At 36.1% G+C, this 19,100-nt stretch overlaps 1 protein-coding gene across 1 annotated transcript; it reads left to right on the top strand.

Moving 5' to 3' along the window:
- Positions 1-1,989: 1,989 nt before the first annotated feature.
- LOC128198382 (probable salivary secreted peptide) lies at positions 1,990-8,408 on the top strand. The gene is made up of 2 exons (XM_052883603.1): positions 1,990-2,252; positions 7,747-8,408. Exons 1-2 carry the CDS (start codon positions 2,061-2,063, stop codon positions 7,885-7,887), a joined length of 333 nt encoding a protein of 110 aa, XP_052739563.1. The 5' UTR covers positions 1,990-2,060; the 3' UTR covers positions 7,888-8,408.
- Positions 8,409-19,100: the final 10,692 nt, after the last annotated feature.

Here is a 19,100-nt window from a genome sequence, read left to right as displayed (position 1 = left end):
ACTATCAGAAGTCAATGATAACAACTGGTTGTGACGACGTCTTAACGTCATCTCCAAGGGTGTGGTGCGTAACACCATCTACTTCCCATCTCCTGAATGCTACTGAGAATTTCTTAGTAAAAAGATTAGTTCAATTAATTCATACACTGATCTAGGACTCGAACCCAGGATCTCATGATCCGAAGGCGCATAGGTTAACCACTGGTCTAAAATAATCACACTCACACTAACAATATAAAGGCGAAAGTTTGTGTATGTAGTATGTTTGTTCTTCTTTTACACTGCGGCTACTGAAGCGATTTGGCTGGAATTTGGAATGGAAATAGATTTTACTCTGGATTAACACATGGGCTACTTTTCATTCCGGAAAAATCCACGGTTCCCGCGATTTGCGAATAACTGAATTCCACGCGGGCGTCCGCTAGTGGATAATAAAATAATGGATAGTAAAATAATGCATAATAAAATAATGGATAATAAAATAATGAATAAAACTATTAGGTTATATTACTAGCGGACGCCTGAAAATACGCAGATAAGTTTTACCTAAAAATCTTTGACAAAATCCCGCCGTAATCGTGGATTTTTCCGAGATACAAACATATACTTTGTCTCTATAACTATAAGTATATAAAAATTAATCAAAATTGGTTTGATCAGGCTACAAAAGGTAACAGACAGACTTTCGCATTCATATCAGTATTGATTTAAATTATATGTAACTAGCTGACGCCGCGCGGTTTCAACCGCGTGGTTCCCGTTCCTGTAGGAATACGGGAATAGTATATAGCCTATAGCCTTCCTCGATAAATGGGCTATCTAAGACTGAAAGAATTTTTCAAATCGGATCGATCAGTCGTTCTTGAGATTTGCGCGTTCATCCAAACAAACAAACTTTTCAGCTTTATAATATTAGTGTAGATCTGAAAAATTATCGCATGTATTTGAAGAAAATAGTTTTGGCTAATAGTAAAAGCAGCTGGAGTAAATTTATTACCCTATTTTGTAACCAGGCCGCTAGGTGGGTACATTAGTGATATCGTTCATAGCTCGGAGTAACAGATAAACCTTGTGCGAGGTTATCGTATAAATTGTATTTTATATCGCTTCAAGCTAAACGAATTATGATAATTATTTATTAAAATTAGTTTATCTAGAAGCAATAGGCATTTTGAGAAAATATATTACGTAATTTACTTTTGTAAGATAACTTCTTTACATTTCACATAATTACTTAATCACTGTCCAGTGGACAACCTCCTCCAAAAGTCCTCTGCAACCCGATTAATGTCGTCGGTCCACTTAAGGGGTTCGACCAACACTGCGGTTCCCTGTGCGGGGTCCGCACTTGGAAACCCAGCGCCCCAACGGTCATCGACTCTTCGAATCCCTAGACCAAGTGTCAGTCGTTTCCTATGAAATACTTGTAACCGGCCCTGGTTTTTAGCCTCAACGCAAAAAGAGGGGTGTTTAAAATTAGTTTAATCGGTTCGGTAAAAAATCGGTTAAGCTATTTAAAAGTTCTCAGGGGTCAAAGTGGGAAAGAATAACCGAATGTCGGAAAATATACTCGAGTGGGGTCTCAAATAAAAGCGCACTGAAAGAGAATATTGATCGATTGATCGAGAGTGCAATTAATATTTTCATGACCTTCGGGGGGTTTTGAATATTAGTGTTATTCATATCGCGTTATTTTGAAGTATCCATAATTATTGTCATTTTAGATAATCTGTTTACTAGTAAATACGTTTAATACTGGTTTCTGAGTTCATTCTGAACAAACACTTACTCAGCGAACTTCTTATAAGTAATACGTGTATTGACATAAGGAAGATTATTGTCAGCCCCGCGGTTTTGATGAAACCTTGACAGTATTGTAAATGGTATCACGCATAGACATTGATGCCGACCCTGTTAAGTATTTGATACGTTTTTTCCGCTTACTCACAGTTCGAAATAAACAACTTCATACTGACCAATGCGTACATAAGCTAAGTATTCAATACATCAGTCCAACGCCACACGTCTAAGAGTTTGCTCGTTCAACAATCTCTGATACAATGAAGTCTGTTTACATTTTGTTAGTAGTTCTCGCGTCGTGTATGTACGTCGGTTACTGTAAGGACCTCATCGTGGGAACAAGTTTTAACAACAGATTGATATGGCAACAGAAAGCCGAGTACAACAGCATCCCGTTAAAGAAGAGGGTCAAGGAGGTCTTTTTCTCTGATCCCGGACAACAGATTATCAAGGTGAATTATAAATATACCAATAAAAACTTTTTAGAGCACAGTGTTCACTAATTTTTTTAATGTTTAAAAAAACAAAATCTCTTATGATATTTTGTAGAAAATATAATCCGATAAAAACATTCTTCCTGTAATAAATGTATTTGTAACTTGGTACAGATAAGTAATATTTGAATACTTTGTGCTGTGTGTTGACCTTTCTCTATTATTATGGACGTGTTTCTGTTAAACTTGTTTCTACGATAATAATGTATTTTATTATCAAATGAAGTTTTCTAAGTACAGATCTACATAGTTAACCATAAAATTCAGAATTTTATACTTACTTTTATCCAAATAGAATACAAAATATGCCAGAATACCTTCTTGTTTAAGAAAAGGGTTCATACAGGTGTTCAAAGTTTGATGAAAATTTGTATGAAAGTTATTTTCAAGTATATATATATATATATATATATATATATCTCTCATAGAATATATAACATTTTCCAGTTATATTTGTACACTAGCTAACGCCACGCGGTTTCACCCGCGTGGTGCTCGTTCCCGTAGGAATATGGGGATAATATATAGCCTATATCCTTCATCGATAAATGGGCTATATAACATTTAAAGATTTTTCAAATCACATCAGTAGTTCCTGAGATAATCGCGTTCAAACAAACAAACTTCAGCTTTATAATACTCGTATTAAGCATAGATTAACTACATGACGTTCAAATATGAAACTAATTGGGTAAAAAGGGTGAAAGTTATTTCACTAACAATGCTAATTTGACTATGATAATTGGGACTAAATCATTATCTATTATTACTAGCTGACGCCACGCGTCTTCAACCGCGTGGTTCCCGTTCCCGTAGGAATGCGGGAATAATATATATAGCCCATAGTCTTTCTCGCTAAATAGGCTATCTAACACCGAAAGAATTTTTCTAATCGGACCAGTAGTTCGTGAGAATAGCGCGTTCAACCAAAACAAACAAACAAACTCTTCAGCTTTATAATATTAGCATAGATAATATTTTCTAATCTTGAAAGTAGGTAATAACTAGCTATTGAATTATGTATAATGCTCAAGTAAATATAATAAATACATACGTATATTTCTTATGTAATGTCCAACACTTCATAATAATTTGTGAGTCATCTTTTGCTGTGTAATACAACATGCCAACTTAGGCAACTGGTTCACCTTCGCATTAATTTATCCAGAGCACTGAGGACAAGACCTTTTAACTCTTTATTATTAACTAGCCGACTCCTCGCGGTTTCACCCGCGTAGGTTCTGTCCTCGTAAGAATATAGACACAAATATAGCCTACTAACGGACGCGCGCGACTTCGTCCGCGTGGAATTCAGTTTTTCACAAATCCCGTGGGAACCATGAATTTTTCCGGGATAAAAAGTAGCCTATCTAAATGGAAATAGATTTTATTCAGGATTGTTAATCCTGAATGAAATCTATTTCCATTTAAAATTTCAGTCCAATTGCTTCAGTAGCGGCGTTAATACAAACATACAAACTTTCGCGTTTATCATATTAGTAGGTCCCCTTACCAAATAAAGTGATTTTCTAATGAAAATAAAAATATTTTCAAAATCGATTCAGTAGATCCAGAGATTCTCCTCACAATACCACAAACTTTATCTCTGTACTCGTATAATATTAGTAAAGATTAGTCACCTAAACCTCTAAAATATTATAATTGAAGGTATTTTTTTACAATATACTATAAACAGTAGTTTTTCATATAAATATTTAGTTCTTTATTTCAAATTAGGGTAGGGGTAGGAGTAGAGTAGGGTTAGGGAAGAAGTGCGTTAAGCCAAAGCAAAGATTGACCGGTTCTTCTAGCATTCTATATATTTTAGTTAATAATATAAAACCTTTGTTATTAACTATACGTAATTGTGAAAAACAGTAAAAAAGACTTACAATTAGTAGGTATTTATATGTATAAAACTATTCTGTGCATAAAAAAATCAAATGAATACCTACTAAAAAAAAATCGATTCAATTAAAATATTTCACCGTATTGCTAAAAGTGACCTAAATTTGAAACGGCAATTAAAATTGCGCGTATCATCGAAATTGATATTGGTTTGAATTTCATGCGTGTTTATATTTATATACTGCCTTGTTGCTCTAGTAGGCTTGGGACCGGTCCAGGATTCGAATCCAAGGTTAAATTATAGAATATTAAGCTTTTTTAGAGAAATTTTTAGCCCGGAGTATTCGGAAGTCAGTAGTCGATCCCGGTGATTATCATTAACATCTGATGGGTAGTAGTCATATTACAGTCAAACATAATTACCCATATTATACAATTGCCGATACTTTTAGTGCAGCCCTCGTATGAGTAGGCCTCTCTTGCTGGCCGCTGCAGTAACTAAATAGCACGAATTTTTAGTAAAAATCAAGGCAATTGCAACTAGAAATAAAATTAAAAAATATATAAATAAATAAATAAACTTAAACAATACACATCACTAACTAGCCCCAAAGTAAGCATACAGAGTAGCTTGTGTTATGGGTGCTTAGATAGTTGATATTATAATTATAATATTAATATATACTACATATAAATACTTCTTCTTCTTCTTCTTCTTCTTTCTTCTGGGCCGTTTCCGCACTTAGCCAAGTGTTTGGCCGTTGTGCGTGGGTCCCTTGGTGTAGGTTCCCGCTGGATTTATTCCATCCAGCCGAGCTCGCTCCAGAAGCTTAGCAGGCCGCCCAGGTCGCCGATAGCCTCATGGAGTGTCACTGAGGAGCCAATGTAGGTTGCTCGTTGTTCCGTTACGCCTCTGCAAATGAGCATAACGTGTAGCGGTGTCTCGTCCTCCTCCATGCAGGCTCTGCACAGAGGACTGTCGGTCAAACCTAGAATTGAAAGGTGTTTGTTTAGCGGGCAGTGACCTGTTATTAGGCCAACTACTGTTCTCAGTTTGTCTCGTGTGAGGTTCATAAGTTTCTTTGTTATCCTTGGGTCGAGGCCTGGGAGTGCCTCTTTTGTATGTCTACATGTGGTTATGCTGTCCCACATGCTGTTCGGCGTGGGTTCTGATGGTTTGTTTGTGCAACCATGTTTTGTATTCACTGAATGGTATGGGTACTATTGGTTCGGGCCCTACTACCTTCAGTGTCGTGGCGCGACGCGCCAGTTCATCAGCCGCTTCATTACCTAAGATTCCGCTGTGTCCCTTTATCCATCTTAATGTAACTAAGTTATTTGTTGCAAGTTTTGTTAGGGCCTTGTGACAGTCTAGCAGTAGTTTTGACGTAGTCGAGTGTTTTGCCAGTGCTTTTAGTACTGCTTGACTGTCGCTAAGTATATTAATGTTGAAATTTGTTACCTGTCTGTTGGTCACGGCAACAGCCGCAGTTGTGATGCCGACGATATAAATACTTATATAATGTATAAATACACACAGACACTGGAAAACACTCATGCTCATCACACAAATATTTTCCAGTTGTGGGAATCGAACCCACGGCCGTGGATGCAGAAAGCAGGGTCACTACACTATATGAAACTCATATTACCATTATTTTTGTAAATTCAAAAATTGCTATAAATTGTACAAAAGCAAACTTTGATCAAAAATATTATTTTTCCCTAACTTATCCTAATAACTATACAAATCATGCCCACGTGGAATGGTGGCAAGAATACTGGCTGCATTTCCGCCGCAAAAAAAAGCTGTCCACCATTCCACGTGGGCATGATTTGTATAGTTATTAGGATAAGTTAGCTAAAGTTCCTTATTGTATTTTTCCCTTTATTTGTACCAAAAGAGAAATCAAAATTTTATATGTAGAAGCCAGATCCAAAAATTGTGTAATGGTGAATAAACGGTGATTCAAAGTTCATGCTACGAGTAAAAAAATATTTAACTATACATAGTTAGGTAAATATAGTTTCCATTACACAAAATAAAAATTGCTATTATCCGTTTTTGCTTGTGTAAAAACCGTAACATAAACAATTTATAAACGTAGGAATAACCTTGATGATATAAATATTTTAAGAGTAGATAGATATGGAAGAAGGTTTCGATTTAGATAATAGTTAGTTAGTAGAAGCCTCAATAGCTCAACGGTAAGAGCGGTTGGACTCATCACCGAGAGGGGGTGGTTTGATCCCCGCCCCGTTGGTCTATTGTCGTACCCACTCCTAGCACAATCTCTCCCGGCTAATTGGAAGGGAATCGGAATATTGGCCATAGTTTAAAAATATGGCAAATATTCTCTTAAAAATAAAAATAAATAAATAAATAAATGTGTAAAGGGCGTCATCACCTCATAAACGCATTCATGTTTATATAGCGACTAGAAGCCGCCTAGCGGTTTCACTCGCGTAGTTCCCATTCCCGTAGAAATACCGGGATAAAATATAGCCTATATCACCCGGGGATAAATGTAGCTTCCCAACAGTGAAAGAATTCTTCAAATCTATTCAGCAGTTTCGAAGCCTATTTAAAGCAAACAAACAATCAAATATTTCCTCTTTATAATATTAGCATTGATATAAAAGAGTGATGAATTAAAGTTCGTCGTTTGTAAAGTAATCAGAGGCGTAGCTATCGCCGTATCAGCCGTATCAATGATACTGGACCCCCGGACCACAGGGGCCCCTTAAGTGTGGAAGCAAAAATTAATAAAATTTATCTACAATCTCACTTAATCTGGTGCTTCCTGGAGGAAAAAACATGGAAAAAAACTGCTACTTATAGATATTTTCGGGATTTGCCACTACGACACACAGACGAGTGCGCCTATAGAGCTCCCCCAACAAATTTTGATACATGGCACACTACGCCATTGAAAGTAATAATCGTCAAAAACATGCAACAATCAAACTCTAATGCGAAAAGTCCGAGAAATTGACATTGATTGATGACATTTATTAGGCTACGAAGGTAAATTCAGAGATATACTAGTACGTTAGGTATTAGTAAATCTCTGAATTTACACTGATATACAAATATACACCAATATACAAATTTTTACAGCTACATATATAAATACACATCTAAAGACATAAACAACAATGCCTTACTAAATTCTCCCGGTAGATCACAGACACTCGTAAAATCTGCAGTGCTATCAATTTAATGGTAGTCAGTTTTGAACGAACGATATATCCTTTGCGTCATACTAGACCTGCTATGTGTGCAGTTTGGTATTTTCGCGACGTCGATAAAATATTACATCGTAAGTCAGCATGGAAAATCTATATCATATTTTACTGGATAAAAACCTCTCACTTAACTTTGAGCAAGATCTATGGCGGTGTTTGGGATTCATTATCAACCCATGTTCGGCTCACTGCTGAGCTCGAGTCTCCTCTCAGAATATCTGGCCAAATGCGGATTGGCAGACTTCACACACGAATTTTCAAATATCGAACATGTTCAGAAATTTCCAAGTATTTAGATATGATGATGAAGAAATAAGTTGCTAAAAATAATATAAAATTGTTTATTCCGTTGCAGGGTGTGATTGCGAGGGACCTCGATCATACGGACGCCCTAGCGTCAATCACCGCCGGCGGCATCGGCCTACCCTATGTCAACATCAAACTGAAGAGCGAGAGAGGATCTGGCTTGAACTACCAATTAGAAGTCTACGTCTAGCCGAAAACTTCGATAAAACGGAGTGATTACTAACCGTCTTATGCAATAGATACCGTTTAAAATCAATAGGTCACTCTTATATTATGTCTTTAATTTTTAAGTTACATGCTCACCTATAAGTTTGCTTACAATTATACTTTCTCCTGATATTAAGAGCCCACTGCCTTCCACTGTCTACGTCACAATGTTCGTTAGATAGAAGTAATTATTACACTTTAAATATTTATCATTGACTTGATTTACTTTGATCTTCTGACTTCTACGAGATAGTGGAATGACATACAAGTTTTTACATAAATTTTAATTTTTAAGTCACAGACAAGAATTTCCTTAATAGATGATTATTACACATTATTTAAGAAATATCTACTATGAAATATTGTAAATATAATAAGATGTAAACCGTTTACATAAAAAAAAATGTTATACCTAATATAATGTTCAAACATTATATCAGGTACAAAGATATTTCAGATAAATTAAGAATCATTACAAAAATAATAAATGATTTACAAAAAATTGCGTGTTACGTCATTGAAATCTTTAAAATTTTTCATTTACCATGAAATATTTATAGAATTTAGAACTTTAGCGCTTCTGCGAAATATAATAGACGTCATATCAGCGCTTTCTTTTAAATATCTTTGTTTATTTAGAATTAGCTAGTCCTAGCGATTTTTATTCGATCGAATTGACCCAGATTTCCCACCTTGTATGTTACGATAGCTGCGATAGCCCAGTGGATATGATCTCTGCCTCCGATTCCGGAGGGTGTAGGTTCGAATCCGGTCCGGGGCATGCACCACTTTTCTGTTGTGTGCATTTTTAGAAATTAAATATCACGTGTATCTAACGGTGAAGGAAAACATAGTGAGGAAACCTGCATACCAGAGAATTTCCTTTATTCTCTGCGTGTGTGTAGTCTGTCAATCCGCATTGGGCCAGCGTGGTGGACTATTGGCCTAATCCCTCTCATTCAAAGAGGAGACTCGAGCTCAGCAGTGAGCCGAATATGGGTGGATAACGACGATGTTACGTTATAACTAACGCAAAATATTTGGTTATGTTCGTATTCAATTGTTAGGTAGATGAGTCATTTGATAGCCACCCAATTTTTATTTTTTTTTATGAAAGGCCGGATCCAGCAAGTATCTTTATTACAGTTTATGTTATCGTGCATGCGTTGGACTACTGTGTGCCTAGTGGGAGTTTTCAATATTTTCATACTGTTACTATCGCGTTGACGTAAACGCAAATTATTATGGAATTGAAACAGTTGTGCAGTAGTGCCACTAGATGGCGCTGTTTCAATTCCTTAGAAATTCGCGTTTACGTTAACGCGATAGTAACAGTATGAAACTGCCACTAGGCCCTCTGTTGACGTAAAAACCACACTGAAGCAAAAATTATCCAATTCCAATTTTAAACTTAATAACGTAAACGAAACCTAATAAAAACTCAGGATTAAATCACAGCAATTGTTATTTTATGTTACGCAAGTAAAAAGTCAAATTAATTATTCCACGCTGTGGATTTAAGTCCGTAGATGATAGGCATAATCGGACAAAGGGTCAATGCTTCACTGAATTCGTTTTTGTTAATGTACAGGTACCTTACCAACAACATTGTAACGTTGAAAGCCAATTCATTCAATTCTTTGTGTACTTACAATACGTAATCAAGTATTAGGAGCAGGAAACTACAAGGACATACTTGTTAACGTATTATATATTCAGCATACGTACGAATTTTACTAGATTACTAGCGGACGCCCATAGACCTCCTTCATCCAGCCCTATTGTAATATCCGTTCTTAGCGGATAACTTCTAACTATAGACTACGTCCCTGCCAAATTTAATCTTTGTACGTCAAGCAGTTTTGAGATTTTGTGATGAATGAATGACCTTTTGCATTTATATATAAAGATGTTATGACATAAGGTAATCCGTTATATATAAATAAAAAGTAGCTGACGTCCTTGACTTCGTCCGTCTGGCATTCTTGTAGGCCTAACATACGCGCCACGACCTAATATCTCGAGCAGACAAATCGACCAATAGCGTATGAACCGGAAATATCACTATCTTTTTGGACCCAACGTAATGAATAGTACGAGATCCGGTGAACGAATTTTTAATTAACCAATAAGTGAAGAATATGAAACAAATTAAAAAAGACAATCCGGTTGCAAGGCAACTCATGTGCAATGTGTCAATGTGAATATTTTCTATCATTCAATTCTTATTCTAAATAAAAAACAGATGAGGGTATATATTTCTAATGCCGGATCTTAGAGCAGAATGAAAACTATAATTTCGGAATACATACAATGTTCTAGATACCTTTTAAGGAATAAAATAATTACCATTTTCTTTGAATTTGTTTAGATATAATAATGTTTTTGAGTTTTCCTCAGTCCATTATCAGTAAAAAAGGAGGTTAGATGAGTCAACGCAACACAATGGTCAAGAACAATGACCAGTCCCATGTGATGACGTAAGAGGAAACATCCATTTTAAAATGCGTAGAAGTACCCAAGGCTATCGCATTTCCTTACATACTCGTAAATAGAATTGCTTTGTTATTACGGTGCGAAATGTTGGAAAGTGCACGTATACATGCATTTTTTTTTAAATAGAACCAAAAACTAATTTAAAAAAAGGTTTTGAAAGACAGACGAACAGATAAATAAGTTAGAGAGAGTTCCATTTAGTTTCTTTTGTACCTTAAAAGAAAATAAATGAAACCCTCTCTCTTGGAACCTTAAAAACAAGTTAAGGTTAAACTTTTTACTATCTCTTGTAATTGTTACTATTGTACAAAAACTAGAATGACTGATATCTAGAGGATTAGTGACGTCATCATTTTTTGTACTGATGTACTTCAGTGGCGGCTTTATTGGGTGTTCCATCAATCCACGATCTACAATTAAGATCCACATATACTCGTAGCAGTTCCTTTACCTTACCAATTGCGAGTTAATGTAGTGTTTCCTTTTTCTGTGCGTCAGTTTTTTCACTTAATGTCTAAGCCATTCTGAAAAGTTAACTGTGAAGGTACTGTTACACATGCTCTAAAATAGCATGCTAATACCGTAATTAAATATGCTCCATACAAGCATGCTTATCATCAGTTTACATTTGCTAGCAATAAGCATGTTATTTTAAGTAAGTATGCTCCTGAATAAGCATGCACAAAGCAAACATTCTAATTACACATGCTAATTTGTATCGTGTTAAGACAGGGAAAGATGAAGGTGAAGCGAATACAGAATCACAATGCTGATCGACTAGCATACTCAATAAGCAAACCTGTTCAGACGCGCTAAAAGCACGCCCCCTTCCACCCGCGCAGCAAGTAGCATGCTCATAAATCGCATGACAGTTGATTCTTGAGCAAGCTCGAAATAAGAATGCTCATTATAAGCAATGTTGCGATACACATACTAATAAGTAGCTGCTCAATAGTAGCATGCTTTCGTGCTTGAAATGAGCAAGTGTAACCGTAGCTTTATTTTATTATTTATATTTTATCTACATAAAAGAAAATGGTACTGGTGGTTTGTAGCGGTCGGCAGGCGCGGGGTGTGCCATAAAGATATCCTGTAGTATAGACTAATCATATTTTAGCAGACTCAGAGGTGATTACAAAAATAAGAAAAGTAATGTCGAACAAAGGTTATGATTCACAACATTTGTTAGGACAACTTAATTAACAAATCAAACTGTAACCAAAATAAGAAAGTAGAAGTGACCTTGAGTGAAGTCACGCACTTGTAAACGATGTGTGTAGGGTTAAAGGCGCCTTTGACAGATATCTAACACTCCCCTTTTCCACTCAAGTCACTCTCCCCGCCTATCCCAAACCCATAAATAATTACACAACAAGAGATGTGGACGGCTCGAACGCCACGAGCACTGAAGCCGTCCGTACCGCAAGTCGTTGCAGCGCGGCGATAACACATATTACTTATACATATAGCACTCGTGCAAAGCTGGGGCAAGTCGTTAGTAATATAAAGAACCTTACTGCCGCGGTAGACGATTAATCGACCATCTTTTTCTGTGCGACTCTCAAGGAAATATTGCGCGTTTTACCTCTTCTTTGTCATTTGTGAAAGGGGAGAAAAAAATGGTGGGCATAAAATGGAACAGCCGTTTTGTTAAAAAGTACACCGAGCATCTGGAACGTCTTTTGTTTGTGCCATATTACCTATATCCAGAAAGTGGTTGAGATGTTTCAGTGGGCCTTTTATACGATTGTTTTTAGCAATGTTTTGTGTAAAACTAAATGTATTTCGCACTATTCTATTGGCACATAACTTTGGAGAAATACAATATAAATGTTACTTTTTTGTCGTGTCGTACAATGTTAATTAGAGCCGTGATAGCCAGTGTGACCTCTGCCTCCGAATCCGGAGGGTGTGGGTTCGAATCGGGTCCGGGGCATCAGCTCCAACTTTTCAGTTGTGAAATTAAATGTCACGTGTCTCAAACGGTGAAGGAAAAAATATCGTCAGGAAACCTGCATGCCTGAGATTTTTCTCAATTCTCTGCGTGTGTGAAGTTTGCCAATCCGCATTAGGCCAGCGTGGTGAAATATTAGCCTAACCCGTCTTATTCTGAGAGGAGACTCGTGCTCAACAGTGAGTCAAACATGGTTTGTTAATGATGATTAGGAGTCGAACCCCAGGCCTTGGATATAGAAGGCCCTCACTACTGTTCCATTAAGTCGTCAAATACGTATTCATTAAAATGGTTTTAATATTGAAACTTGGGTTATTAAAAGCGTTAAGCCACAATTATTTAGGTTATTTAATAATTGAACATCATAATAATTATTATCATTAACTTTATGTTTAGAAATAATAATATTTGGCACGGATTAGGCAGTGTGTATACTCTAGGATTGTTATGAATTCAATGCGTCATTTAGCACGCTCAAATTAATAAACCTAAATACACAAATTATAATAATTAAATTATTAGTTATTGTTTATTTGTCCATAGATTTGTTAATCTGTAGCTCATACAGTTTGCGTGTTTCAGTTGGAAGCATGTTGAAAGAATTCCAAATATAGCGATAAGGAAATTGTGCAACTTTTTATTGCCTTTATGTGTATTTAACTCAAGCGAAATATTTTCCGAGTCATTTCAAAATGTAGATTGCTGGTATTTATTTTTAGTGATATGTTAGCATTTTGTTAGTATTCCCGGCTCATTGGAGGAAAACGGGAATTTGGTTTGTAAGAATATGACAAATGCTCTCCAAAAAAACAGCTTCAGTACGGGATAATTGGCGAAGGTTTGGGAACTTGCCACTACCCTGATTTGACGACCACGACCACTTCGACAAGAGTGTGACGAAGAAGAAGAAAAAGTTTCTAAGCTTTACAATCATCAATGCATCATCAATAGGTACGTATAAATAATAAAGAAAAACATACACTCGAATTGAGAACCTCCTCCTTTATTTGAAGTCGGTTAAAAATGGAGTGTCTATTTCTGATTTCAAAATTGTTGTGTTTTCTTTTTACACGATACTAAGCCACAATCAAACTATTTCCAATTTTTGTCTTTCTGTTTGTCTGGGCTAATCTTTGAAACGGCTGGACTGATTTTAATAGGACTTTCACTAAAAGATAGAGGCGATCATTGAACAAAACACAAAGACTATTTATTCTGGAAAACTCAATGGTTCCCGCGGGTTTTGTGAAAAACTGAACTTCACGTAGACGAATTCACGGACGTTTTCTAGTATAAAATAAAAACTCCATCGTGGTCAGCGAATACGCGATCAGCCTTACACACGATTGACGGATTCGAGAGCGCGTTTAATTTCCTTCTCTGGAAATTACAGTCTAATAAAATCGTGTCTGTCGAAAACCAGAATCTACACTTCTCGATTGAAGTGATTTTCAATGTCTGGCTGGAATCCTAACTAATTTTATTGTCTTATAGGTCACTATCATTTAAACTTGAGTCATATATAGGTTATATAGATATTTACTGAAAACTGAGAACAATATTTAATTTAGAACGATAAGTTCGTGATAGACGAGTTATAACAAATATATGCTATAATTGAATTAACTGTTGATGACCCCTGGAAAAGTAGTACCACATACGTATTGCCTGTACTAGGCAATACGAACGTAGGAATTATCGCTGTTTTTTGTTGTTTTGTCCAAGAAACAAGATTCTTCTATGCGCCAATCAACTTATTGTTTGGTCTTGACTTACATTACATTACTTCCTTACATGCCAGTAGTTTTAGCGGCAACCTTTTTATCTATACTTATCTATACTTATAATAAAACTGTAACACTGAACATTGAAGATATTTTGAATTTTTTTGTTGGAGGGCATTATATAGTAAGCCAAAAATATTTTTATTCGATTTCTTGTCTGTCTGTCTGTCCGTGAGTTTCTTGGCTGGGCATCACGCTGAAACTACTGAATGAATTCAAATGAAACTTGGTACGATGTAAAACCATAATACGGAAATAATTAAATTTTTTTAATATAAAAATGAAGTAAAATTTCGTTAACATTTACCTAAACGTCTTGTAGGTAATTATTAATTGATGTGATATTTTGTTTAGATTTTGAGTAGGTTGTGGATAGGTAATGTAATTATACTACCTTCTCAGTACCTAAATAGGGAAAACTTCGAGTAGCTCATGAGTTACTAGAAGTTTCTCTCTTACCTATATTGTGTTAAGAGCGGTGGATATATTATATTACGTAATTCTAGAGCTTGTATTTGGACTAAAGCGCGGAAGTTAAATTGAGGTACAGATTAATTGTTCAGGCTTGTTCTACGTACTACTGGTTAATGGGGCCTAACTAACTCGTAGTTAACGCTTAATTTTTAAGAAAATATTTAATAATATATCAGATTTACAATACTAACATAAATATGGATAAAAGTTGAAGAAAGCAATAATTATGAAACAAGTAAAGAAAATTGAATCGAAATATAAATATTTTCAATAAAATTTAATACCGTTATCTTTGAATACTCATGCGTTGTTTAAGCATGAAATAAATTATTGTACTGATGGAACACAAAATAAATCTCTTTGTAAATTTAAACAAAAGGTGCGGCGCCCCTTCGTCTCGTTAAATGAGATTCAGATATTTCAAACACAATTCGAATTTACATAACACATTTAATTTCAAGTTTTTCCTCGCTAAATTTACCAGAATTTCTGCAGCAACTCCTGCAAACTTACTTATTGAATGTTCCGATTGAATCGAGGCGAGTCCACCTAAATAGAAACTTTAATCCCGCGCTCATCGGATTTTCGCGTCTTTTTTCAATAAATTGTCGGAACACGAAAAGTATTGAATGCATATTCTAATGTATAAAAGTTCGTGTTGCGGTTTTTGTGGTCGACATCCTTTGAAGCTGGTAGATCGATTTTAGTAATTTTTATGGTGCCATACCCTTTACACAAAGGGAACGAACGGGAAAAGTGTAAACACGGGACCCTATTCTACCCGTCCGCCTGTCTGTGATAGACTAGACTGTCTCATTAAGACTGTTGAGATTTTCACAGATTAGGTATGTATTTCTGTTGCCGCTATAACATCAACATCAAGCGAGTCGTAGGGATTCGCTGGATGCAGGTGGCTCTGTATCGTGATGTTTGGAAGTCCCTACAAAAGGACTATGTCCTGCAGTGAACGTCCATCGGCTGATATGATGATGATGATGATGATATAACGTCAAACACTAAATCATCATTTCCTTTCCCTTATCCCACTTAAGTGGGGTCAGAAAAATATGTCAATCTTTTGTTTTGACATATTTTTAATGGATTTGGTTAGTAATTTTATGACCGGCCGTCTGCCTGACGTCAACTCTCCTTGGTAATTCTCAGTTAGGTGGGTTTTTCTAAACGCCACCTTTCGGTTCAATGGGCGTCTCATTGGTAGTGGGCCCTTTGTCAAAATATGGGTAACACTATTACTGTTTAATCGGTTATATTGTTAACCACTTGTGACGTTTTCCCTTAGTCGCCTTTCTTACGACATCCACGGGAAGATATGGAGCGGCCTTATTCTTACACTGGGAACATCACAGTTATTAGAACATTAAACACTAAAAAACAGAGTAAAATAAATATTTAGATAGATAGAGATACTTTATTTGCACACCGCAAAGACAAATACAAGTGAAATAAAAACAAATTAAGAAGAGATCAGCATACAAAAGGTGGTTCTTGGTGGTGCTTTAAAAGAATAATAGTTCGGAACATTACGTGTGCGATTTGTTATTTGTTATTTGTTATTTATGAGAATAAGTCGCAAGTATTTCCCTCATACGTCTATGGTGGTTATACAATGGTGTTTTTGATAAACAGGTGTCATGCGCTTCCCCAGGAATCACTCTTGTAATAATTTAAAGATGCGTTTCTTTTGTGCTGACTGTGGTTTAGTGTACACACACAAACGCCTTTTTCTTGTAACTCCTGCATCTAAAGTCAAACCGTTTTCACATTTTAGAAGTTTCATCACCATCATATTCATTAACAACCGAGCTCATTCATCATTGTTGAGCAAGAGTCTCCCCTTATTTATCAGTGAGAGGTGTTAGGCTAATAGTCCACCACGCTGGCCCAATGCGGGTTGGCACTTTGGCAGACTTCACACACTTAAATATTAAGAAAATGCTCAGTTATGAAGGTCTCCTTACGATGTTTTTCCATCACCGTTTGAGACACGTGATATTTAATTTCCTAAAATGCACATAAATGAATGAGAGGCGCATGAACCTACACCCTTTGAATCTAAGGCAGAGGTCATATACTCGTACTATAACGGCTACGGCTATCACGGCTGTAGAATAGAATTCAGATTATTATAATCATTCAGTTTATTGCATTTATTTTATTTTAGCTATCATTTTGGTTGAATCGATGCGAACATTCTATTCCATTCGTGAGATCCGTTTCCGCTAAGGCCTATCATAATTCAGAGTATTTACAAGGCAGGCGATCACATTACCGCTTTCTATGGAGAAAATAATCATAATTTATCGGATAAATCGTCAATAATATCCGGATTAAGATACACACGAATTATTACATTCCTGACTAGCGGGAGCCCGCTACCTCGTACGTAGGTACGCGTGAAATTCAGTTTTTGATTATAATACCTAATAGTTTAAGATCCGTATTAAAAACGACCTTCACCCATCTATTTAATGGATGAAAAGTGTTTTACATCAGACTTCGTAGACATACTTCGTTCGCGTGAACCATGAATTTTTGCGGGTTGAAAAGTAACCTATGTGTTGATCCAGAGTAAAATCTATTTTCATTCCGAATTTCAGCCAAAGCGGTTCAGTAGTTGCGGCCTTAAAGAGTAACAAACATCCAAACGAACATCCATACAAACTTTCGCGTTTATAATATTAGGATAGGATTTAGTACGTTGTAAAATATTTTTCTAGAAAATTGCCTAAAAACCATCAATAGTGATAGTTAATCAATATAAAATACAATGGTTAATAATAGTTTGTCCACGAAGTTTTGAGTCAACCTAATCGCAACATATTTTTAACACCCTTTATGACATATTAAACCCTTTTCATTAAACAGATGGGTGAAGGTCGTTTCTAATTCGGTTATTCTACTAAGCCAATCTCGTCCGGGAAAGTACTACCGCCACGCTTATTTCTGCCGCTACACAGCATTACTGTGTTCCAGTCTGTAGAGCATGGCTGCCTGTGTAGTTAAAGGCACACACACGTACGTCTTAGATTGTTGTTGTTGTTTGGCGGCACTTTGTGGGACGTTTTTGTCCCTTGTGTGCGCTGCGAAGTGTAGTTCTTTTTATAAGCGATGTTTTACAACTTGCCTTAAGGTGGGCGATCTGCTTGGACTTGGTAAAATTAATCTTCTAGTATATAAAAATCTCGTGTCACGGTGTTTGTGGTTCTCCAAAAACAATCTTAATGATTGGTAAACTTGGTAGGTCATAAAGTTTTTTTCACCCTCGTACATAACACATACATAACAAATCGCGAGTAACAAATGGGGGAGAGGCATTTGTTAGTCGCTATTTGTTATGAAAGAACGGCTCGAGCTGATACGGGATTATCCCTTTCTAATTGATAAGTGTGCTTTGACCCTAACTCTATTGATATCGAGATTATATTCTAGAAAGTTATTAAAATCATACAAAACTGCGACCTGCTTCTGTGCTAGGTACCTATGTAAAACTTGTTTCGCACTAGCAAAGTTGAAATAGCTCTTAGAACTTATCCGTTTATAACGAGAAATTGTATGAGTAAACTTTAAGGCAGGGGTGGTGTACCATGGAACCACGAGTGACATGTGGAAGTAAATTTAAGCCACGCTGTTAATTAATCATCATCATCATTATCAACCCTTATTCGGCTCACTGCTGAGCTCGAGTCTCCTCTCAGAATTAGAGGGGTTAGGTCAATAGTCCGCCACGCTGGAGCAATGCGGATTGGCAGACTTTACACACGCAGAGAATTATGAAAATTCTCTGTTGTGCCGGTTTCCTCACGATGTTTTCCTTCACCGTTTGAGACACTTATATACGATATTTAATTTCTTAAAATGCACACAACTGAAAAGTTGGAGGTGTTGCCCCGGACCGGATTCGAACCTACGCCCTCCGGAATCGGAGGCATAGGCAAGGTCATATCCACTGGGCTAACACCGATCTGTTTATTAATATTATCACATAAATAAAAATAATCAAGCGAGAAATTCGCGATTACTGTGGAACTATGAAATGGCAATGTTTTATTTATCAAATAAATTCTAACAATTTATTATAACTATTAAGTAAAATCTTTATGAAAGGTGCCAGAGTATAAGTAAGTACCTACTTCTTGAACACAAACACACACACAAATAGAATAGTACACAAATAGGTAAGCAAAGTTGAAATATATTCATGAAGTATCTAGACATAAATAATAGTACTAATTCTATTTTGTTAAGACTGTGAAATTTATCTTGTAGTAATTTTCTATTTTTATCATCATTTAATATGATATAACATGTTATTGCGTAAGCTTAGGTACTAAAATTTCCACCAATCAACAGTCACTTGTTGTTTGAAATATTTCTTTCCCGAATAAAATGTTTGCCATCCCTGCTTTAGGTGTTAACACAGTACACCGTAGAACGCGTTCGTAGTTAATATAATATAGCGCGTACACC

The sequence above is a fragment of the Bicyclus anynana genome, chromosome 9 (genome assembly GCF_947172395.1).
Source record: "Bicyclus anynana chromosome 9, ilBicAnyn1.1, whole genome shotgun sequence".
Taxonomy (NCBI): domain Eukaryota; kingdom Metazoa; phylum Arthropoda; class Insecta; order Lepidoptera; family Nymphalidae; genus Bicyclus; species Bicyclus anynana.
This window is presented reverse-complemented; position numbering and strand designations above follow the sequence as displayed.